General features: G+C 36.0%; 2 protein-coding genes across 8 annotated transcripts in view; one reads left to right on the top strand and one right to left on the bottom strand.

Annotated features, from left to right (window-relative positions):
* The window catches only part of LOC5571143 (choline/ethanolamine kinase), a 76959-nt gene that overhangs the window by 41095 nt on the left and 10649 nt on the right, over positions 1-25215 (bottom strand). For 3 of the 4 annotated variants that reach the window (XM_021844578.1, XM_021844574.1, XM_021844576.1), the window contains exon 2: positions 16040-16069. The exons of the other annotated variant lie outside the window; for it this stretch is intronic. In XM_021844578.1, the coding sequence (XP_021700270.1) occupies positions 16040-16069 (30 nt within the window). The remainder of the gene's footprint in view (positions 1-16039; positions 16070-25215) is intronic. 4 annotated transcript variants of the gene reach the window in all.
* On the top strand, positions 3629-6024 carry LOC5571141 (probable cytochrome P450 9f2). Of its 4 annotated transcripts, none has more exons than XM_021844570.1 (4): positions 3644-3717; positions 3956-4021; positions 4082-4351; positions 4419-6024. In XM_021844570.1, the coding sequence occupies exons 3-4, from the start codon at positions 4140-4142 to the stop codon at positions 5815-5817; spliced, it is 1611 nt and encodes a 536-aa protein (XP_021700262.1). In that variant the 5' UTR covers positions 3644-3717; positions 3956-4021; positions 4082-4139; the 3' UTR covers positions 5818-6024. The 4 variants fall into 4 exon arrangements, with proteins under 4 accessions (XP_021700264.1, XP_021700262.1, XP_021700263.1 ...); XM_021844571.1 differs by having other exon boundaries at positions 3651-3685; XM_021844572.1 differs by lacking the exon at positions 3956-4021 and having other exon boundaries at positions 3629-3717; positions 4069-4351.

Here is a 25215-nt window from a genome sequence, read left to right as displayed (position 1 = left end):
TGGGCAAAGTTAGAGAACAATTTGCTTAAGGTGGCACACTTGCCCCAAATTCCGCTACGAATTTAACAAAATGTCATTGCAAAGAGAGCTCCTCTTAGATATAAGTTTTGGCCCCTTCAGCCATTTTCTTGAGCAAAATTGCATATAAGTTGTTTAAATTCCATATTACTTCTTCAAAAATCCAAATAAATTTTCTTGAAATATTGAGCATTTTGCACCTTATTAGACTACTGTGCAGAATTTTTTTGCACGGTGAACATTTGCACACCTCACACATTAATTTGGCAGCATACTTGGATACTAACTTTTTCGTCTTTGTTTTGATTTTGTGTGCCAAAAATTGACTCATCCACCGGGGTGGATTAAATTCATTCAGTCAATGAATGGTAATGTTCGGAGCCAGAAAGAATGGTACAGTGTCCAGTGCAGCATGACGAGTTGAGTTCGTTTCTCAACGTGGAGTACTTGAGTGAACCGTTACAGAACGAAGTAGATCAAGTTGCTAAAAGTTCTTCCGTTAACAGGAATGCTGAACCACTATACGATTACGTACTGAATCTTGGGGACACAGATCTGATTCTGGAGACGATATGACTAAATTTTTTTTGGATCCAACAAACAATATCTTCTCGAAGGAAAAACTTCCCAATGAACTTTGCAGCTGCTGGCTACTGGCCGTTTGAGCTTTCAAAGACCATACAAAAGCAGTAATGTAAAATAAGTCTGCTAGTGGTGTGTAGCTCTCAATACGATGGAGACTTTTTTACATCAATGCTAATTGCTTTCTAACAAACATAACCATAAAGAAACTTTCATGCAATTTATTTGACTGGTTTGAATTATTCTGAAACGTCAATAGTTTTAAAACCATACGCCTTCTAAGTTAGTGGGTGTGCAAATTGTATCACGCACATGATTAATTTCTCTAAAATCTAAAAATTCGTATAATAGTCAATAAAATGATTAAAAAATGTACTTGATCGAAACTGTTTGATTTTGGCTGAATTCAATGTCTAACATGCGAATCATTTCAGAAATATAATTTTAGATAAATTCTAAAAGACTTATAATGAAGTTTGTCATATTTCTTTCAATTTAAAACTAATTAATTTCACTATTCACTAAAAATTCTCCAATCCAGTTCCAACTGCAATTATGTCAAACAGTAGTTTGTTTAAGGATTTACATGTGTTTAAAACCGTTATTAAAACACAAATTGGTATATTCATAATGAATCGTTATGCAATCTTTTATCTGCAATCGATAGCTAAGATACCAGTACTTGTTTACAAAATATAAAATAAAAATCTTCAAGGCTGAAATAATCAAATTTTTCTTCATACAATTCCAATTCCATGAAAATAATAATAATAACAAGGTTATACCGTTTTACGATACATCATTTGTAATAAATCAAATTTTGTGACTTATCCCGTATACTGCCCATAAACGAATGTCAGTCCCATGTTTCCTGGATTTCCTATTGACATGGGACAATTATGCGTTTATGGGCAGTATAGGCCTGAGTGAAAGCAAAAATACTAAAACCCTCACCGCTCAGCGAATTCTTAATGGATTCAAATGATTTTCTGTCAGTTCACTGGCCCACATATCTAGTTTCTAAAAGTTGCCAGAGGAACTCGAAAATATCCCTGTGGCCGAAGTTATTCCGGTGGGTCACTGAGTCAAGTCGGGTAAAAAAGGGCTATTTTCAAGACAAGCCAAGTTACCTTTATTGCAATGACAATCATTTTAATTTGCATAAATCATTGAGATCTGATATTCAACATTATAAATTAATAATTTTGCACCGTTTAAAATATACCGGATGTGGCCATTCGGACGTAATGCCCAGAAGAACTAGCTGTAGATTTGGTGGATACTAAACCGTTTCAACACTCAAAAAGTAGAAATCAAACACAATTGTGCACTTAAATGCGTTCCCATAAGCTTGGCACAGATCTTCAGATACAATTTGACCACTTTGTCATAAATTTGAGGCGTCCCGGGACCCGAAAATGGTCATTTGTAGGATAAATCAAATGCAAAGCTCATAGTTATCCAATTCAATCGTTTCTCAAGAGGTTTACACTGATGCAATTTTTTTTAAATTCCGTCATGTAGTGGTTACATTATAGCCGATTCCGGAAATTATCTGTGACTTAAATTTTTCCTACCTTCAGGGGCACAAACGCACAATGCCCTTCTCACCCGACCTGACCCAGAGATCCACCGGAATAACTCCGGCCACAAGAATATTTCCGAGTTCCTCTGTCCACTTCTAGAAACTAGATATGTGTGCCAGTATACTGACAAAAAATCATTTGAATCCATTTAAAATTCGCTGAGCGGTGAGGGTTTTAGAATCTTTTCTTTCACTCAGGCCTATACGGGTTAACAATCAAACTCATTATTTTTATTATTTTACCTTTTTTATGGTATGATTCAAAAATAGTACAGTTTATGAGGCCATTATTCTTGCATTCGTAATTTAACAAGTAAAAGTTTATAATACAGCACATTTCATTGCACAATGTTAGTGATGCGCAGTCAAATATCAGTGAAGTGCACGTTAAAATCCACTAGGGACAAAGCACCAATAGGGTAACGGTCGTATTTTGGACCCCATAAGCAAGTGCTTTTAATTTTTTGTCCCAAATAATTAATTGCACAGCGTAACCAAGTCAAAGAACAAGCCAAAATGTAGAGAAAACCTTCCTCTACGAGATAGAAATGCCCATACGGCCATGTAGGATCCAAAAAACGTCGAAAATAATTGAATTTTGAAGCACTGTTTTTCCTTATTTTGGACACACCAATACATTTTGGACCCTCAAAGTATATTGTTTGGACCCTCGGCATTTTTTATCGTTTGGCGACAAAGTCCACGACACTGGTTGTATAATATGCTTGCCCATTGTCTAATCAACCGATTGACAATGGAAAACCGAAGAAATTCTACGCTTTTAGTTCAGACAATTGAAAAAAGGTTTGTTTACATTTGAAAAAATTCTGACGGCTTCAATTTCTGTGTGTAACGTGTTGTAACGGTTGCATAGATGAACCGATCAAATTAAATTAATTTCAGATAAAATAAACACATTTTCTATGTACAAACGGTTGATGCAAGTGCGGAATAGTCCTATCTTTCCAAATGGCATGCGAATTGAGTTGGTATTTCGATTTAAACTGGGAAATTTGCCGTGGTCCAAATATATAGGGGTCCAAAATATATTGGTTACCCTATTTGACCTAGGGCTAGTTTTCAATCCATCCACACGATTTTGGCCTACTTTGTATGAAAATGAAAAAAAAAACATAATGCTTGTATGTCGAAAATTAGTGCTTTCATACTTCCTCCGTACAAGCTACCACAACTAAGAGTGCCCTTGTCCTATGGAGATTTAATAAGCGCGCACCGCAGCTTGAGAACGAGAATTTGGCAAACGGAAACAAACAAACAATGTTGGGTAGAAGTATTACGTCATCAACTCTGTCGTGCAGAAGATGGAAACGACATATAATGTGAAATAAGATGGAAACGACATATAATGCGAAATCATCGTCCAGAACACCGAACACGATCCCACGATGGAGAGAAATATCCCCTGGGCGTTTAGTTCTATCTTTACATTTGATCTTGGTGGACGCCAATAAATCCGGTTATGCGCTGGACTTTCCAGAGGTATTAAAGCCATGCATAATACGCAATACAGTGTAAGTTTTGCTTATGCATACGTTATTGGTATATGATCGAATATTCAAAGTGATAAATGGCACAGGCTGGAAGCTGTATTAATGCAGATTATGAAATATTGCTTAAATCATGTAAATCACGAAGTAAAACATTAAAACATACAAATACATAGATCGATATTAGGAAGCATTAGTGACAATGATGAAATTTCAAATCATATCAGTCACGAAACTAAACAATTTCCTAATACGTCTTTAGATTCCCCTTCTTCATTCATCAAACAAAAAAGGTTCCTCTGTACGTATATGGCACAATCCATAAAAGGCAAGTACACAACGAATACCAATTCATTTATCAATCGTTATCAACAGATATAAACCATAGGGTGCCAGACATATCATCGCTCAGTCAAGTGTTCGGCGCAAATCAAATCGCAGCAACCATGGAGGTGAACCTGCTTTTATTACTCATCATAGTAGGCATCCTGGGAGTGATCTATCGGCAAGTTAAAAAGCACTATGACTACTTCCACGACAAGCCGATACCGTCGATGGCCACCGTTCCGCTCTTGGGCAGTACCGGTCCGCTTATGACGAAGAGATGCACCTTCAACGATTTCATCCAGACCATTTACAACAAATATCCAAGCGCTAAGTATGTCGGGACCTACCGCGCATGATTCACAATAATCGTAACATTATATAACTTTTTTCTTTTTTAGGATTTTTGGACTGTTTGATATGACGACAAAGATGTTCGTTCTGCGCGATCCGGAAGTCATCAAAAAGATTACCGTCAAAGACTTCGAGTACTTTGTCGATCGACGGCCACTCTTCGGAGCGAACAAAGAAGACGATGGCAACGAAAATATTCTGTTCAATAAAACCCTAGTAGGCATGGTCGATCAAAGGTGGCGAGATATGCGCGCCATTCTAAGCCCGGCGTTTACCGGAAGCAAAATGCGCGCAATGTTCGAGTTGATTGAACAGTACTGTACGCAAATGGTACCGATTTTGAAGGAACAGAGCGCCGAATCGGGCTACGTGGATTACGAAATGAAAGATTTCTTCTCAAGAGTGGCAAATGATATCATTGCCACCTGCGCGTTCGGACTGCAAGTCGAATCGCTGAAGAGCCGTGATAATGAGTTCTACACAATGGGAAAGCAAATGATGAACTTCAATCGATTTATTGTTCTGCTTCGGGTAATGGGACTAAGATTCTTCCCAAGTTTGATGATTAAGATGGGAGTTGATATCGTAGACAGAGAGCAGAACCAGTATTTCTCCAAAATCATCAAGGAAGCAGTACGAGCTCGGGAGACTCATGGGATCGTTCGTCCTGACATGATCCATCTACTGATGCAAGCCAGAAAAGGTACTCTGAAGCATCAACAAGAAACAACGGAGTCAACTGCAGGATTTGCCACGGTTGAAGAATCGGATGTGGGAAAATCCGTCGTTTCTAAGACAATGTCAGAACCGGAGTTCATCGCACAATGCTTGATATTTTTCCTAGCAGGATTTGATACTGTTTCCACAGGAATGTTGTTCATGGCATACGAACTTGCTCTGAATCCTGATATACAACAGAAGCTTTACGAAGAAATAGCTCAAACCAACAAAGAGCTTGGGGGAAAACCTGCGACCTATGATACATTGCAAAAGATGAAGTACATGGACATGGTCGTATCGGAGTCTCTTCGAATGTGGCCGGTGGCGGCATTCGATAGGAAATGTGGCCGTGACTACGTTTTGGATGATGGCGCCGGGTTGAAGTTCACCATCGATGCCGGAACGTGCATCTGGGTTCCCGTGTATGGAATTCACCGCGATCCCAAGTATTATCCAAATCCGGACAAATTCGAACCGGAACGCTTCAGCGATGAAAACCGAGGCAAGATCGATATGACCATGTACATGCCGTTCGGAATGGGTCCCAGGAATTGCATTGGATCGAGGTTCGCACTGATGGAGATCAAGGCGATCATGTACGCATTGCTGTTGAACTTCAGCATCGAGCGCAACGAGAAAACTCAGGTTCCTTTGAAGCTGGTGAAGGGGTTCGTTGGGCTGCAAGTCGAAAATGGGCTCCATTTGAGATTTAAGAAGAGGAAGTGAAAACTATGTTGAGCATTGGAATAGATGATAACATATGTAATAAAATAGAAAATAAGAATATCATTTTGCGTTGATTATTATTAATTAAGTGTAAAAACGAAGAAGTTTCAAAAGAAAAATCAAATATAAATAATTTACAGGCCGATATAGCAACTCTTATCAGGAAGTCTTGAAAACAATTATCGCCATAACAAAAATGTGTTATTTTGAATAAGAAAACAATAAATCCTCCATAGTATCGATGCTCCAAGGTTCGCTATCAATTATGTATGGAATACAAACTGAAAACAATAATTCAGAATTAAGCCTAGGGCTGAAAATCTCCTTAATAACGCTATAATAATAATAATAATAATTCAGAATTACTATGATGAGCTTTCTACGCCTGTTACTCCATGGTACATAATCCACTATAGTTTTGTTTTCTCCTCTTTCTCCATTGATATAAAAAAAATACCTGATAATCAATTTCCCTATAACTGAAAGGACATTGAATTAAGGAAATATCAAGTTATATAACACAAATAATTGCAACTGCGTATCACGAGAGCATCGAGGTAGAAACAAACTTTTATTATAGTTACATATATACTGCCCATAACTGCATAACAGTCACATTCGACATTTTTGACAAATTGGAGTTAATACCATGGAGAGTCATCAAATGATAAATACTTTTGATCAACTTCCTGAAATCTGTGAGATCATTGGTAATTGTAACCGCATAACAGTCACATTGGGATAATAAATGAGCCTCGTTCAGTGCGCATCTTACTTTCGTGCTGTGCGTACACGAATTCTCTCTGCTCTTGGAAGTTTTCTTAAAAACCACCTAAAGCAATAAAACAGAACTTTTCAGTGCTACAAAAACAGTACTTTTCAGTGCTAAAATGAAAAACGGAACTTTTCAGTGCTACTAAAACAGTACTTTTCAGTACTATTTTTTCTACTATTGATCCCTTTACGATCCTTGTTTGGACCCGTGCCTTCGGTTTTTCATTGAACCCGTTGGCGAAAGCTAGCGATGGTAATCCTTCTTGGACACCGTCTTGGGAAAAAACCTCTCGAAGGTCACTTCTTCTTTCGTTTATTTTTTAAACATGGTATCAACAACAAACAAAAGGAAGGCTGAATCTCTGAATTCACTACTTCCTTCCAAAAAAGTGGGTTTTAAAACTGCCACTACACGTGGCAAGAATGGTAGAAAGGACGTTTCCCCGGAATGCGATCTTTCTTCCAAGGGTGAAATGAATAATTGTATCGAAATGAGCAAAAAATAGTATAAAAAGAGTAGTATAAATAATAGATCCATGCGATGTTCTCTTCAAGTCGAGCAATCGACACTGAAGAAGTCTGTAAGTCGCAGACGAAATAGGCCTATCTGTCAAGATAAGCAACACATATTAGAGTTTAAAGGTATTTGCTCGCCTTACTAGTGATTTTAGTATTTTATTTTTTTGCAAAAAGTGAAGTGTTAAAGTTCAATTTGTAGTTTTAAACATACTCTAATAATCCCTCCCCTAAATTTAATATAAAAAGTGTAGCATTTTGGGACCAATTTTATACAATATTTTCACATCTGACTTATCTGAGTTACCTCAGGGATGTCAAAAATCCTTGTTTGCGGATTACACAGGCCTCTCCGCCAAAGGACGAAGTCTGCGTGTCATCTGTAGTCGATTGCAAAAAAGTTTGGATATTTTTTCTTCATACTTGCAAAAATGGAAGATTTCTTCTAATGCTTCCAAAACTCAACTAATAATATTCCCACATATACCAAAAGCCATCCCGACTAGAGGCTTGTAACAAAAATATAATAAAATTTTATCAGAATATGATATGAAGATCATATTATGATATAATTTTGTTAGGCTCCGTTATCATTAGAACATAATAAAACAGAAATATAACATAATGTGTTTTATTTCCCTTTAAGATATTTTTTTGTTCATTTTTAACAACTTTATAACAGAATAAATAGATAGTTATGCATTTCAATAAAATACAATATTATCGTATACCAAACAGTATTATAATTTTGATACTTTGTATCAAACATTATAACTTGGGTTGATATGTTTCTGATAGAATTAAAACACATTTTGTTATGTTTATGTTACTATCTATACGCTTTTTGTTATAATTTTAGATATTTTAACAACATCCTGCATCAAGTTTGTAACAACCTATGTTCGAAAAAAACTTATAACATAATAACATATGCTGATATAATTTTGTTATGTACCCTTAGTCGGGATTTATTTGAAACCTTCAAGTAGACATATTGTCACGATGAGAGGGGTTCTAATAAATTGGTCAGATGAAGTATCTAGGGCTCATGCTAGATAAGAATTTAACTTTCAAAAATCACATTGCGGGCATTCAAGCCAAATGTAATAAATATGTGAAATGTCTCTATCCCCTTATTAATAGAAAATCAAAACTTTGTCTGAAGAAGAAGCTTTTGATATTCAAACAAATTTTCAGGTCAGCCATGTTGTATGCTGTACCAATATGGACTAGCTGTTGTAATACCAGGAAGAATACTCTGCAGAAAATTCAAAATAAAATTTTGAAAATGATTCTGAGGCTTCCTCCCTGGTATAGTACCAATGTGTTACATAGAATATCCAATGTTGAAACATTGGAACAAATGTCAAATAAAATAATTAATAATTTCAGGCAAAAATCGTTACAATCTTCTATTGCCACGATTAATGCGTTATATGTTTAGGTTAAGTTAGGTTAAGTATATTCAAAGCGTTTTTTTTCTCTTATAAGCAGGTGAAATCACCTAGATATAAGAAATAATGAATGTAATGTTTGGAATGATACTAATAAAGAAATAAAAAATAAATAAAAAAAAAATGAGCCTCTTAATGTAATAGCAATGCAATTTCTATCATAATTATGTTCTGACTATTCACCTAGTATGCGATATGAGTTGTACAAAATATCAGCCTCAAATAAGCACTTTTGAGTGCCTGGTAATTTTTAGAAATTTTAGTTTCCTCCCATACAAAATGCAAAAGTATGGGGCAAAAGTTCTAATCAGCGGGGCAAAAGTTCGACCCATGTATCACAGAAAAATTTGCAAATTGCCTAAAATCCACATATTATCTTCAAATTTAGTTATATTTGTCTGATCGTGTGAAAACTGTCACCAAAATTTTACATTTCCACTTAGTTTTGCGAATAACTGCTATTTTTGAGTATATTACAATTAACCCGGTTTTGGGCAATTTTTTTATGAAAATTTAGTGTGTATTTTTCGGCAAACTTAAGTTTACGGCTGGTGTAAAGTATGCCTGTCATAAAAGGATCGATATTTTGGGTTTTAGCCAGCGAACTTTTGCCCCACACTAGATTCGAACTCTTGCCCCACCGGTGGGGCAAAAGTTCGAATAAGACAATCAGTTTTGAAACTGTTGTAACTAAAAAAATATTTTGACACAAGTTTGTTCAGCAAAATTATAGCCAATATGTTGAAGGTTCACTGTATGGTATTTGTTTTGTTTTAACTGCTATTGTTTTCCTGGAAACTATGATTATATCACTAAGGTCGAACTTTTGCCCCACCTTACTCTATATCTTTATAATGATAGTCCTTGAGCTACTGAGCAGCTTTGCCGAAGACGCCATCTTTCTAAGTGGTCAGGATCCTGAGATATCCGTAAAACAAAACTTGCATGTTCACTAGTACTGTCTAGTGGCACAATTTCACTTAAGCCTACGACCAGAGCTGTTAAATGTCATGAATATTACGTGTCTCTGACTATTGAATATTGCAAATTTCATCTTTCCCCGTGGAAAAAGTCATCGGAAAATATTTTTCCCGGTGACCTTTTCCGAATCACTAGAGTAAGGTGGGGCAAAAGTTCGACCTTAGTGATATAATCAAAGTTTCCATGAAAATAATAGCAGATTAAACAAAAAAAAAACCATACAGCTAACCTTCAACATATTGGCTATAACTTTGCTGAACAAACTTGTGTCAAAATATTTACCAATTTTTAGTTATAACAGTTTCAAAATTGATTGTCTTAAACGAACTTTTGCCCCACCGGTGGGGCAAAAGTTCGAATCTAGTGTGGGGCAAAAGTTCGTTGGCTAAAACCCAAAATATCGATCCTTTTATGACAGGCATGCTTTATACCAGCCGTAAACTTATGTTTGCCGAAAAATACACACTAAATTTTCATCAAAAAATGCCCAAAACAGGGTTAATTGTAATACACCCAAAAAATAGCACTTTTTCGCCAAACTAAGCGAATATGTAAAATTTTTGTGACATTTTTCGCACGATCAGGTAAATTTCGCTAAATTTGAAGATAATATGTAGATTTCAGGAAATTTGAAAATTTTTCCGTGGGTTTATACATGGGTCGAACTTTTGCCCCGCAAATTCGAACTTTTGCCCCGCTATGGGCCAAAAACTGATTCCAACTATTTATGGAAAAACTAATACACGTCAAAGCATCCTTATGAAAGACCTAGAAACGCCCTTACATAAAATATTGAAAAATATTTTATCTTCATTTGGTTCCATGCATCGAAATTTTGACCAAATATTACAATATTTACGTCGAAAAACAACAAATAGCCATAACTTTTCCAAATCTCAATCGATTTTTATGATATTTGGAGTGAAAGTCTCTTACTTGAATAGCATTCCAACCACCATGACATTTCTAAGTTTTGATTTGATTTGAGCTAGAAATCTTAAAAAGAAACTCTTGCCCCACTCGAACTTTTGCCCCACCTTACTCTATCGGTTGGTAATATTTGCTAATGCTATAGTTCGCATGGAAAGATGCTACAAACAATTGATTTTTTTTTAAATTTTTATATTTAACAGCACTACCTACGACAAATTTTTGAGCCCTTCATGAAAAACTGGATTCAGTTGAAGAGTATTGCAATGTAGCTAAGCATTCTGTTTTTCTATTCCGCTCAAACTTTATTGGTTTGATCTTTTCTTCATTCTTCTTAAACAGTGTTGCCAGCCACATGGAACATTTGTGATTCGGCCGAATGTATGACAAGCAACACTTCCTTCAACTTTGGTGAACATTCGGTACCGTAAATTCTGGTGTAATTGATCAGTAGGGTGAAATTGATCACCGAATCACGGGATTTTATTTCTTACTAATAGTGCACCAAATTCATTGCAACCTATAGTAAAAGAAAGGTGTTTGTCATAAATTATGTATATTAGTGTAAGGTACAGTGGGGTAAGTGGATCATTTGTCCATATTAAGCATAAATACTTGATTATGCTGAATGTTTTCGCACCATTGCTTCGTTTTAGGTTATATTCTTACGTCCACACTGATACTATTGCAAAACTGGTACTACAAGTACACTAACACAAGCAAACTAGAAAGCTACAAAGATCAATTAATTTTAAAATTGTTTTCCATCAATCAAAAATCCATTGTATCTCTGTCTAGAATCGAATACTATTAGTTTTTTCAACACATGGTGAGTATTTCAGTTCTAATTAAATGAATCACAATGAAAATATGTGATTTTTATAAATAAATACGGATATATTGGACATGGTACACTTACTCCTACTTTTTAATGGCAGTATGCTTACGAGAATTTGAATAAGTTTCAATATCCGCAAATGTTGTTTTCCTTGAAATTCTTTCATCCCTAGCTTAAATTTGCCAAATTGACTAAAAAAATTTGAATCAATCCACCTAAGAGTTTCTTTTTAATCTTTCTTATTTAAAAAATATTTAAGAATTAATATTGCTAAATTCGAACAAAACTTTTCGTGGGTTTTCTAAGCTGAGTTGCAAAAAAGCAATATATATATTTTATTAATTAATTGTTTAATATCGTACCATATTTGACCATATAAATTGTTTTAGACGGATGATACATATATATTCAAAAATGTAATAAAAAGATTTCAGTTTTTTAAACAAAAATAAATGTAACTAATATTTTTGAACCACGAGTGTTTTTCGAAAACATAGTTAGGAATAATTCTACAATACTTTTGTATAACTTATGTGTATAAATGGATGAATTTTCTCCAAATTTTTCATGCTACAATGTTTTTTTTTTTCGAATTAGTGTGAACTAATGTATTAATATGTTTAATACTATTTTCATAAAATATTTTTTTAATTTTTATAGTATCAAAATGTAACAAAACAAGCACTAATAACAAGACGAGAGTAATATCATTCATACTATACATAATTACACCACATTAGTTTTGAGAATAGATGTTTTTGTTGGTGATCCACTTACCCCACCATTGTGGGGCAAGTGGGTCATTTGGTGCCAATTTTCAAGTCCCTCATACTTAATACATAACAATCTAAAAAATCAAAGTAAATGACGATTTGAAGTATATTAGTCCCTCATTTGTTATCCGCAGAAAAAAGTTTGAATTAAATTATTCATGTTAGCTGTACATACCAATGAAGTTGACCATTGATTTTTCTGTATCCACTTACCCCACGGTACCTTATAGTGAAGTTTTTTTGTGCCACAGAATGTTCATTTTTATGAATCAAGTTTGGTGTGAAATTGATAGCCATCCATAAACTTCTAGTTCTAAACAAGGAGTTGGACATGGTGTAAACCTGAAAGTTTGTGAGGATGCTAAAAATATATCTCCAAAACAGATTTTAATATCAAAACTCTTACCAATTTGCTCGTTTTGTTGAAAAAAATGATTTTCTGCTACAAAGTAGAGAAATCCTTTGGAAATTGCCTACATTCAGGCAGTATTCTTGAAAATTAATTATTGATTATTTTCATAAATATTGTCTCGTTAAGAATTTGGCAAGCATATTTGAATTCAGGAGGCCCAAATTAAGTATGTAATGTTAATTTCAAAACTAGCAATAGGGGGGTCCGTAGCCTTGAGGTTACGCTTTCGCTTCATAAGCGGAAGCTCATGGATTCAATTCCCAGCCCCTCCAAAAAATAAACCGTCCAGCCACCAGAAGACGCCGCACGGAGGACCGTGCATAGGGGAGCACATCCATCCTCCGTCAGTATCAGATGGTGACTGAGACAAATTGACCCACTTCGCAGGCAGCTAGCCTCAAACGACTCAGGAACACGGCAAAACGAACCACCGCAAAAGAGCAACGGACTATGGCTTATGGAAATCGATTGGACCAACAGCAGAGCAGGTGTGAGAGCAAAAGAGCAGAAGAGAGTGAAAGCAAATGTAAATATAGATTAGTTAAAAATAGAACTGTATCGGTAAGGAAGATACAGATAAAACTGATTCCGGCACAGTAGTGGCCACGAGCACAGAGTGCCTTAATTAAAAAAAAAAAAAAACTAGCAATAATCACATTGACAAGTGATCAATTTAACCCCGAAATGGGATTCCACGATTTTTAACTTAAGAGCTGATTCTTGGCACTAATATCACATTTGTTAGAAAATTTCGGAGCATGAGCCAATGAGGTTCACCATCGTACTTGTTTTCCTGCATTTCGTTGTATGGTATTAATAAAATTTTAGAAAGCATACCAAGAAAACATTGAAAAATTATCAATTTCACCCGAAATTACGGTATCGTTATCTTTAATTTTTTTTTTTTGGTATTTGCATATCACACCCCCATAAAATTGGCTCATTTGATAACAATTGAGCAGTGATGCGATCTATTACCAAAATATGAAAATTTGAACCGCCATTTTGAACATCTAGAACCGCCATTTTCCACATCTAGACGTTGCATTTTTCTAAACCATAATTATAACCCTGATTTTTTTTACGACCTCCCGATAACGGTCGTAAAAAGAAGTTGGGGTGTACAAATGCGAATTAGGATCAAAGGAGATGTCAGATAAGCCGACATGTTTTCATTTTGTAAACATTCGGAATGCTTTGTCGATTTTTTTATTTTTTTAATTATGAAAATAACGTTAAATGTACCTGAAAAAATGTACAACATAATTCCTATAGAAACAACAACTTTAAGTGTAGCTCCTAACGATGCTGTTAGAACAAAAATTCCTGTCAAAATGATACAAAAATTTACGATTTTTTTGAAAGCATCACTGGCGATACATATGAAAAAATGTTTGATGTCTCTTGTCGTTGTGTCCTAGCAAATTACCTACATTAATATTAACGCAATAATACAGGTGGAGTTCAGAAAGAAATTTATTTACGCACTTTTAGGGAATTTAGATATGTAGTTTGATGACGATTTTTTGGCGGAACACCTGGGCATACTTCATTATGAATCTCTGAAGTTAATTTATTCCGTCTGGCGAAATACACAGATAACTTACCAAAGGCATAACTACGAATGGAGTTTTAGACACTAGTATTTTGTATCTTTCAGGAACTTTGAAAATCCGGGAAGAAGTTTTCACGAAATAATTGTTGAAATCAATCACAACTTTTTTAGAAGATATTGATTTTAATATTATTTTGAAAATCTTCGTTACGATTTTTGGTGAAGTTTATAGCTTGTACATTATGGTAAAATTTGTAAGGATTTAGAAAGAGGTACTGCATCAGTTTCGCCTTTTTTGGCTTCTGATTTATGAATTCTGTTTTATTCGGATTTTGTCATCTTCCATATCATACTCGAATGCGATCAATCAGTTTTTGAAGGGTTGGCTCCCGTAGTACCTTGTCAGGAAAAATCAATGTATATTACAAATTATTCCATGAGTTCTAGATGTTTACCGCAAACGTATGCGAAAGGATTGAGGTGGCCATGGTTGGTGCTTGAAAAACATTATAAGGACTGTTCATTTTATAAAGTGGACACCTTGTGCATGCTGTATCTTTTTAATTTATCAATGAAATTTCAATCGGTTTTCTGCACATCGTTCGACTAGTATTGTACTATGTTGTGATATTAAAAATACTACTAAAAAAATAATTTTCACACGAATATGGAACAACGATTAGAACGGTCGGTATTTGGAGTTTATCAAAATCAATAGTTGTTAGAAATTGGCTCGAAAATTCGACAATTTATATTTTTTATTTTCGAAAAAGGCTTGCTCTTCGAAAGCATCATGGAAAAAATCAAGTTATTTTTGGAACAACAATTTTAAAGATATAATAAAATCATTTTCCTCCTATATTTTTTAGTGAGAACTATTTTAAATTTGAAGGGAGCTAATATGAGTCGAATTTTTTGATTAAAAGTACGTCCTGACGGAAGTCCTAATATAGTATTATTATTAAAAATAACTTACGTCTTCATATAGTTACTTATCTAGTCCCCACGTCACATTTAAAGCACAATAGAAACACAATTGCTTTATTCTTAGAAATCTTTTCATAGTACATTAACAATAATCAATATTGGCAACATTGCTGTAAATAAATCGATTTTATTTTCCACATATTATTTTCATAATATGATATTCTGAGATTACCAATCGAAATATTCAGAGAAAACCATTTACAATTTGTTGTAGATCGATAAATATGCGTACATGATTTTAAAAGTATGAGACTTTTTAGTAAAACTACCGTAAACAGTAAAATTTGTACTTAAGACTGTGGTTTAAACGCACGATTTAGCTCTCGTTTGTACAAATATAGATTCTTTAGTAAACCAAACTAATTTTAAACACGCTTTTTACTTTTCTCTTTTGCTGGGAGTGAAAGGATGGTGTATCAGCAAATTTGGCCATAAATGGGTAAATCACTAAAGTTACGTAATGTCATAGAATGGTAGAAAATAATTGATTTTTTAAAGCTATACCTGCAGTAGAATAGTAAAGGATACAAACATGCAATTTGTTCATAAAAATTAGTATTTTAGTTTTGCGAAAAATAATGTTAAAATTTGACGAAGAGCTTTTCTTAGAAGTTTTTGGAAAACCTTTTTAACTCTTCAACCAAAAGCATTTCCTAAGATCTTCAATTTTCATAGCATTGTAGAATAATAGTTGAACGATTCACAAAAAACCGATTACGATTTTATCAATAAATAAAAAAGATATAGCATAAACAAAGTGTCCACTTTATAAAATGAACAGTCCTTATGAGTATTAAATACTCATACATCTCAATGAACATGAAGCGTAAAGCGTAACGGGAGAAGGTTGCTATCGCAAAATTTATAGCAATACATTGTAACAGGCAGGGTCATAAAGATACGGTGAATCCAGATAGCCATATATTCTGTTAGTAAAATTCCAATGACGGAAACAAGATTCAAACGCATTATTTGATGATTTGATTGCTGGGAATACTTTACCTCCATCAGACGCTCCATCATTATACTTCGCTAGGGAGTACATAATAGACAATAAGTATTTAACAGAATAATCACATGATTACTAAGTAAACGGACATTTGAGAGATAGTGCTTTTTCAATTGCTCCTTCATTCAAGCGATAACGGTTCAGGCATGAATTAGGAGTTAGAACCCAGGTGAAATTCGATTTATTTTATATAGATGTTTCATTTTGAATATGTAATCTATCCTGGGTATATAGTGAGGTTGTTTTAGAAATCGTATAAACTGTATAGAAAATCAAGTCAAGCACAGAAGCTTTTCTTATCTGAAGCAGAAATCAAGCAAGCATTTTTAGCAGATCCATAGCTGGATCAGTCGCAGCGTATCGATTATATATCGAATGTTGCCTAAAAACAACAATCAACGCGGCTCTGGACATTTTCAGAATCAGGATGCAATGCTGCATAGATCAAGGAATCTTCCCGGATGTATGGGAGCGATAGAAACTGGTGTTACTTCCAAAGGCGTGGAAACCACCAGGTGATCCGTCGGCGTATAGATCTATCTGTCTACTAGATACGACGAGCAAGTTGTTGGAGAGCTTGATCTTCAACAGGCTAGTAACGTACGGAAGTTGCGGACGGCTTGTTCAACAACCAGTTTGGATTCAGAAAAGGTAAATTGTCATCGGACGCTATCCAGTCGGTCGTTCAGACAACTAAGCTGCCGTGAATCGCTAGTCAGTCCCATCTGTAAAAAGCTGAGAGAGACTCGCGAAGAGGAAAAATATCAACGTCATATGCAGCCCAGATTCCCCTCTCACGAAACGTCAAATGCAGCCCACCGTTTTTATGGCTGAAAAAGTGAAAAGTATTGTGTTCAAAGTAAACTGTTATTAAATACCACAGCCGGCGGAGCAGTTGTCTCCAAAGTTGCTGATAAATCTAAGCAGAAGATTAATTATTTCTAATGTCTGCTACGTTTGCTGGCATGAACTCGTTTTACATATACGAATATTCAAAAAATTCCAGAGGATTGGAACATGTTCCAATCTTTATGAAACTTTCACAATGAAACTTCGCATATCACTATGATATCTTACCGAGAAAAATATAAAGATAATCAAAACAAGTTGCATTTTTGTGTTCCATGGTGCGAAAGTCTGTAGTGGGACTGATATGCGGTTACTTTTCATTGTGGTACAATTTGACTTGCTGTTTTTCTTAATTTTTCCGAAAAAATCATATTATTTTATTAGTGCAGCTGAAAGAGCATCGGAAAAGATGTTGAAAATTGATCTCAACTCAATTTTGACGAAACTGCAGATGGGACTGACTTGCGATTCACGTCAGTAAGGAGGTAACCGAACATGCAAGGAGCGGCATCCGTTACTTCACAGTTGTCAGTCTGGATGTGAAGTATGCGTTTAACAGCACAATCTGAAAGGTGGCCGTGGACTATCACGTACTTCAACGCCTCAAGGATCCGGTGCAGTTTTATAAGCTTTTAGGAATCTATTTTAATAGTAGAGTTCTACTGTATACCACAGAGGAGGGACAGAAAAGCGTTCGAATTACTGCGGGAGTACCTACTCATGGATCAAGCCTTGGCGGCTGCCTCTTCCAATGCTTCTTAAGATAGTTGGCTTCTCCGATGATGTCACCCTGGTCTATGGCGAATTGATGGATGAAGTAGAGTTGACAGTAGCTCACTCTATCTCCATAGTTGAGGAATGGATGAATCTAGGAAACTAGGATTGGCCCGTCACAAGACTGAGGTAGTGGTTGTCAACAACCGCAAGTCCGAGCAACGGATGCTTATTTCGGTAGGTAATTGCATCATAGAGTGCAAGTGATCCCTAGGCAAAGCATCTTAGGGCAATGATCGATGACAAACTCAGCTTCGCTAGCCACGTTGAATATGCCTGTAAAAGGGCATCAAAGGCTATAGCGGCGCTTTCGAGGATGATATCTAACAGCTCTTCTGTATTTGCCATCAAACGCAAGCTCCTGACAGGCGTGCCGCTATCCATACTGAGGTATGTAGGATCAATCTGGTCAAAAGCGCTTGAAACGAGCAGAAACCTGAAGCGGTTGAAAAGCACGTAAAGGATCATGTACTTAAGAGTAGCAAGCGCATACCGAACGGTTTCTAAAAAGGCCGAGTGCATCATAGGCGGGATGACGCCCATCGGGCTCATCATCAAGGAAAATGTTCAATGCTTCAACCAAAGAGGTACCAGAGGAGTCCGCAAAGCGTGTAAAGAGGCTCAGAGGTTGGCAGCAGGAATGGGATAACTCCACCAAAGGTAGCTGAATCCATCGGTTAATACCAAATGTGTCACCAAAGAAATCATGCGGAAGTGAACTTTCACCTAACGCAGTTATTGCAAGGAAATGGTTGCTATAGGAAGTATGTGCAAAGGTGCGGGAGATCGCATGCTCGCTATATATGGGGAGGGGACACGTCGTCGTTAATCCAAATGATGTGTGCGGATGCCGAGTGCTGGAATCCAGTAACTACGGCTGTTATACACATTATGCTGAAATTCCAGTGCCTATGGTGTACCGACGAAGAATCGGCTGCAGAGGGTTAGCTCTCCCGAGGCTGTAACAATGTTAAAGTGAGCAAGGAGAAAAAGTTTGCCGAATTTGTTTCTGCTATATGTGCTATTAGCAGCGGTCTGAGGCCAAGGCGCTGATGTCGAGCTAAATTTCTGCGAATAGTACTCGATGGGAAATAAGAAAATTGTGTGTGGCGCAGACTTCGTAGAACGCCACGAGCGTATTCGCAGTAGCTGTGCGCAGTGGAAGAGGGGAAACGGAACAGCTGCCGGAGGAGTGGAAGCAAGGCGTTATATGCCCTATCTACAAAAAGGGCGACAAACTAGAGTGTGAAAATTATCGTGCAATCACTATCCTAAACGCCGCCTATAAAGTGCTATCCCAGATTCTCTTCCGTCGTCTATCACCTATAGCAAACGAGTTCGTGGGAAGTTATCAAGCAGGTTTCATCGACGGCCGCTCGCCAACGGACCAGATCTTTTCTGTGCGAGATCTCGGGTGAACACTCCAGTTCGTTCGAGTCTCGGCGGGCAACTACGACAGGGCAATGGACTTTCGTGCCTGTTGTTCAATATTGCGCTTGAAGGGCACTATTTTCACGAGATCCGGACAATTTGTTTGCTTCGCGGTCGACATGGATATTATTGGGAGAAAATTTTAAACAGAGGCTGATTTGTTCACCCGCCTTAAACGCGAAGCAACAAGAGTCGGGCTAATGGTAAATGCGTCGAAAACAAAGTACATGCTGGTAGGTGAAACTGAGCGCGACAGGGTCCGCCTAGGAAGCAGTCTCACGATAGACGGGGTTACCTTCGAGGTGGTGGACGAGTTCGTCTACCTCGGATCCTTGCTGACGGCTGACAACAATGTTAGTTCTTCAAATACAGCCTAATAAGCATATATGCTTCCATGAACGATAAGCCCAATAAACATGAATGAGTTATATAAGGTTTACGGAAAGATGAGGCTTACGGAGAGCGCCTAAAACAAGATGTCAAGATAGGCGATGCAATTGCGCAGATCGGGAAAGCAGATTTTTCCGACCCACCATTGGAACGAAAACTTACAGAACGATGCGCTTCAATAGCCAACGCTTGTCGATGGATGTGGTAGCTGCACAGCATCCCCGGCAGCTGAACGAGTAGTTGGAAAGAATCAACGTTTCAGGAGATGTCAACAGCTTATGTGACCTTATCCATGAAACTGTAACCACTTCGGTGCGGGATGTGATTTGCACTGGTCAACGATGAAGGCAAAGCGACTGGTTCGATGAAGAAGCACTTTCAACAATTGGCTTGTTTAGGGGTATCCATTATCCTACATATTCTGAATCTACGTTAAAAATGAAACAAGAATCCAAAGTTTCACAATTTTCCGTTACCTGGAACTATTTTTAAAACAGGTTTGAAATTAGTATGGAAATCACTTTTGTATCACCCCTCGGCAAACTTTACTTCGGGACGAACTGTCATTATGTAAATTGAAATGTCGTTGAGTCGACGGATTGAAATGTTTTTTAATCATTTATAATATAAACATTAAAATATTGAAGTGCAATAAAATCGTGTTATATTTAGAAAAATGTGCTCTTTCGATCTAGCTGTAACAAACTGTGAATTTGTCTTCACTAAACAACTCAATTGCTGAACGGCGGAAACGGAAATGTAGAGAGAAATAGGGTGCATGTTGATGAAGGCGGTCAAACTGTGGACTTCTCGAGTATGGACGTGAGCAGCTTTACCAATCGATCCATCAAGTACTTCTGAAGGTATTGGGAGGATGAATAAATGTATACTGTTTGATTGGATGGCCTTAAACGTCCAATCTACTCGAAAGGATACATACTGGTGTCAATCTGTGCGTCAGTTACAGAAGGATTACCCTGCTGAATTCAGCGTACAGAATACTGACACGCATCATGGAATCGATCGCAGCTGGAAGAGGATTTGGCGACCCTGAAACTGCGCTGTAGACATCAAAGTAAACTACGATCAAGGTATCAAGGTTATCAAGTGAATACACATTTCAACAAAATTTGGTTTGAATGCTTGATTACACGTTTGCACTATTGTAGTCACTTCGTATATAATGACCCATGTGTTGAACAAACAAACAAACAGATATCGACACATTTTTCGCAAGATGTGCAGGTTCGCTTGGTCGAAAATTGTCAAGAAAAAACAAAGGTTTCTTTTCTCCAAACACTTTGCTGCTCAATATGTGGATCTATTCCACTTACCACAAAATTGCTTACGATATCAATTTCCATCATCAAAGTACAATTTATACGATCGACACAACGTGACTGCGTAAATGTAAACCAACCAACGTTCAAATAACGGATGATTACAGCGAAAACGGAAAACTACGACACTGCATGATGGCTATTGAAGATTGACGAAACATGATAGCAGCGACATTTATTAGAACCAGGCGCAGCCGCAGCCTTCTCAAACGAAAACAGCCGATATGGGAAGGATGCCTGCAATAATGAAATGGCTTTGAGGAATTTCTACAATGTTTGTCACAATAAGTGTACGGTGGTGAAGATCACGATCGTTGAATCGTTTGTGGGGGAAAACACCATAAGTCCATTTGCGAATTATTACAATCAATTTTTAAGCGTGTATTGTTGCCAACTTAGTAATTTTACAGAACATTTGCAGTTGCTAGATATGGCATTATTAATTTAGCAGTACTGTCATAGAAATAATCGAAATAAAGGGATTAGGGAAAGTTGATCAGATGATCAACAATTACAATAGATTTATATGAGTTTGCAAACGAATGATTCAGATAGTTTCAAAACGAGACGTGATCTTGTGAGGAATTTTTACATTCACCAAACAGTCACATTAAAAACAACAAGTGACTCATTAGGAGGACGAAAGCTATGACCGTGACTAATTGAAAGGCATACCATAGATGTAATACCATCATTTAAAGTACAAATAATACAAAAAAAATCGTTTTTAAATTTGTCTAGACTTTGTAAGTGTAAGTTTCGGTCGACGTATCCAAATAAAATGAGTGATACTTCGAACATATTGTATTCAATATGAATAAAATGAATCAATATGGCTGAATCCGGTGAGCTAAATTAGAAGCCACGGTACAAAATTAATCCATCACCCTAGTATTGTTTTTAAAATTTACGACGTCATCCTTATCCACATTTCTAAACTGTAACCTTGAGGTAAAGCCATAAAGCAATCATCATCAGTCGGAAATGACTGCTAATCATGCCTAAATGCTTGCAAAACAAGTGTGCATGTTGTAAAACTGCGACTCAACTTTCCACTATCCAATAGTGGATCACACTTGAAATATGACGAGAGAAAAAAAAACCTGCTTATTGTCATGCCAATCACCAAAGATGACAACCGCTTTAGAACACTGTAACTGTTTTGTTATCTTTATTGTGCACGTGAGGCTTTTTTATTTGCTACGTGTATTCTTATGACTGTATTTAAGTACATGCTTAATTTGATTAGATTTCAAGGATACTCATTGGAAAAGTAATATCACCTCATTTCGGCTGCACATCAGTTCAAGAAGTATGTTGTCATTTTCATCGAGCGATTCAAATGCGTTAAATGCAATAAATTACAACGCAAAGCTGCCGCAAAAACCACATAACTTAGTATCGGATATCTGCGAATATTCAGACACTTGGAGCGTTTACCTTTGAAAACGATCTACGTTTAATAGTAAGTCGATGTTCCAGATTTTGCATATAATTCAATTTTTTTTTCTTTTGAACCTTTGACTTCTTCACCCAATATTTGCAACTTGAACTTTTGCCAGTTCATCAAAAACTATCGCACCTCCCGTTCAACATGCCCTTATATACCATCCGGAATGAGAAAAAGAAAGTTCTCGAAAAAAAATCTTCGAATTGTAAAATGGAATATTCTAGAAGGTTTTCGAATGTTCGACTTAGTGTTTGATTCCTCATGCAATCAGACCAGACATTTCACTAAAATATTTCGAAATCTATATTTTTGAAATTTCCTCTCGAAGTTACGATAAGCAATACTGCCCATACTCGCATAGCAGTCCTATTAGAAAAATCATCATGTCGAGAAAAACGCATCTGAACAAATTTATTTTTTTATCTCTGCTTGCATCTTGATGACATCATATACAGATATATGGTGTAATCGGGAAAGTTTCTCCATATTTTTTAGGCATTTTTTTCAGTGATGCGAAATTAAGTGTTTTTGCTTTTTTGCTGACGCATTTAGGCCTATACAATGTTTTAGAACAACCAATTTGGAGCAACTTTGCAGAAGAACCCAAATCTCTGTCTTTTGTGGTTTGCGATTTTTTTATGCGTAATTTGGTGAGTGAAGAAACTCGTTATCTCCTTCCGTTTGGGAGTTATTGTTGTTTTTCTCACAGAAACATGCCTACTTTGATTGTGAATATCTCTGATTGGAGCAAACACAAAAAATATTTTTCGACGGCATTCAAAAGACAAAATAAAATTATATATTATATCAAAAAAAAAACAAAGGTGTTATTTTTGTAACTCTCATAAAATGCATCGTAAAACATATATTTTTTATCACAAAAACTTCAATAACTTTTGAACTAAAATAGATATCAACAATCTTTTTGCATAAAAAATAGCGTTTTGTTAAGTTCTAACATTTGTTCATAAACGACTTTGACGAGAAGTTAATATTTAAAAAACTAGTTTTTGTTTTTTTGTTGAACCATTTTACGATGATTGGGGAAAAATGCTAGATTGGTAAAATTTTGTGCTACAGAAATTTTTTGTTGGCAAAGTTGATCGAAATTTGACGTTTTACTACTTTGCCTAAGAGTATTTACCATTATTTTTGCTAATTTTCATGCAAATATATTGATGATATCTATTTTAGTTCAAAAGTTATTGAAGTTTTTCTGCAAAAAAAAACCTCTGTTTTTCAGGGAATTTTATAACACATCTGTAATTTTTTGATACCTAATACACAATTTTATTTTGTCTTTTGAATGCCGTCAAAAGATATGTTTTATGTTTGCTCCAATCAGAGATATTCACAATCAAAGAAGGCTTGTCTTTGTGAGAAAAACCACAATAACTCCCAAACGAAGGATCATTTTAATTTTCAATAACACCAAACAAACGGCCTAACTAATACAAACAACTTCGTGGAAGATCGTTTTCGTCTAATGTTTCATTTGCACGTTATATTTGACTTTGGAATACACTGCCCATAACTGCATATTTGTAGCATTCGACAAAAGTAGGCACTGAGTAAATGAAGCACCAAGTGTGAATTTTTCGTCAGTATGGGAAGGCCCCCTAATTTCAAATAATTACTAAGAACTCAACAATGCTTTTATGAAGCTGAAATTTTGTACAGCTCATCTCGCATATTGGGTGAATAGTCAGAAAATGGTTCTGATAGAAATTTCTTTGCCACAACATTACGAGACCCATGTATAATTTCAATGTGACTGTTATGCGGTTATATTTAGCAATGTGACAAATCAACTTGGTATTTTTTCCGAAATTTCTAGAACAATCTCACAGATTTTATTAAGTTAATCGAAAGTATTGATGATTTGATGATGTTCCACGGTATTAACTCGGAATCGTCAAAAATGTCGAATGTGACAAACATGCAGTTATAGGCAGTACACTAAACTAAAAAATCTAGTTACCAACAAATCTATATTCGCGCACGAATTGTTCAGTATTATCAGAAGTTTCAATGGGTTGGTAAAATTTGTCAGAATAATAGCGACTGTATATCGACTGTATAACTATACCGACTCTCACCAACTCGATATTCTATAACTTGATTTACTTTGACTTGATGGATTTTTCGATCCCTTCAAATTTCTTTACATCGTGCTCTCCATGAGTCAATATTTCAATAAATCGATATCTCCACTAGGGTAAAAGCACCGGTTTTGGCCAGTGTAAACGAAAATGTCAATAAAAATTATATGGGAAGCCGTATTTATACTACAAATATGTCAACTGCAAGCTTTCTATCAAAATTATATGTGTAAATACCGAAACTGAGCTAAAACCATCGTATCGCTTCGAAAATAACGTTGGTCAATATAGGCCACCAGAACCAGTTTTGGCCAAAGACTTAACTTCGGTTCCTAAATTGGCCAATCACATTGATTTCTTACGAGAGTGGCCAAATTAGGAGTACCCTGGCCGAGTTAGGTGTATGAGAGTTGAAATTATAAGGAAAATGAATTCTTTTTCTTATGTTTTGAATAAATTTGGACGAGTAAATGAATGTAGCTCTATCATATGAATGTGATCTACTGAACACAAAAGGTTTCATGGTGATTGGCTATGTAAAACGGTGTATAATCCACTATGGCTACAACTGGCGTATGGCCAAAACCGGTGCTTCTACCCTAGTCGATGTCACGTGAGAGGTAAATTTCTCTCCATAACTCGATATGTATTTATTTCAAAATTCTTCTTTGTCGGGGAAACTTGGACTTATTCTTATTTGGAGGTGAATAAATACTTGTTAGTTGTAATAAGAGTTGAAAAACATTAAAACGAAAAAAATTGGCAGAGAAAATAACATGATTTTTCGAGAATTTCGAAAAAAGTGTTAAAATAATAGTTTGTAAAATACTATC

This window comes from Aedes aegypti, chromosome 2 (assembly GCF_002204515.2).
Source record: "Aedes aegypti strain LVP_AGWG chromosome 2, AaegL5.0 Primary Assembly, whole genome shotgun sequence".
Taxonomy (NCBI): domain Eukaryota; kingdom Metazoa; phylum Arthropoda; class Insecta; order Diptera; family Culicidae; genus Aedes; species Aedes aegypti.
The sequence above is the reverse complement of the archived record's forward strand: the minus strand, read 5'-3'. Positions and strand labels throughout refer to the sequence as shown.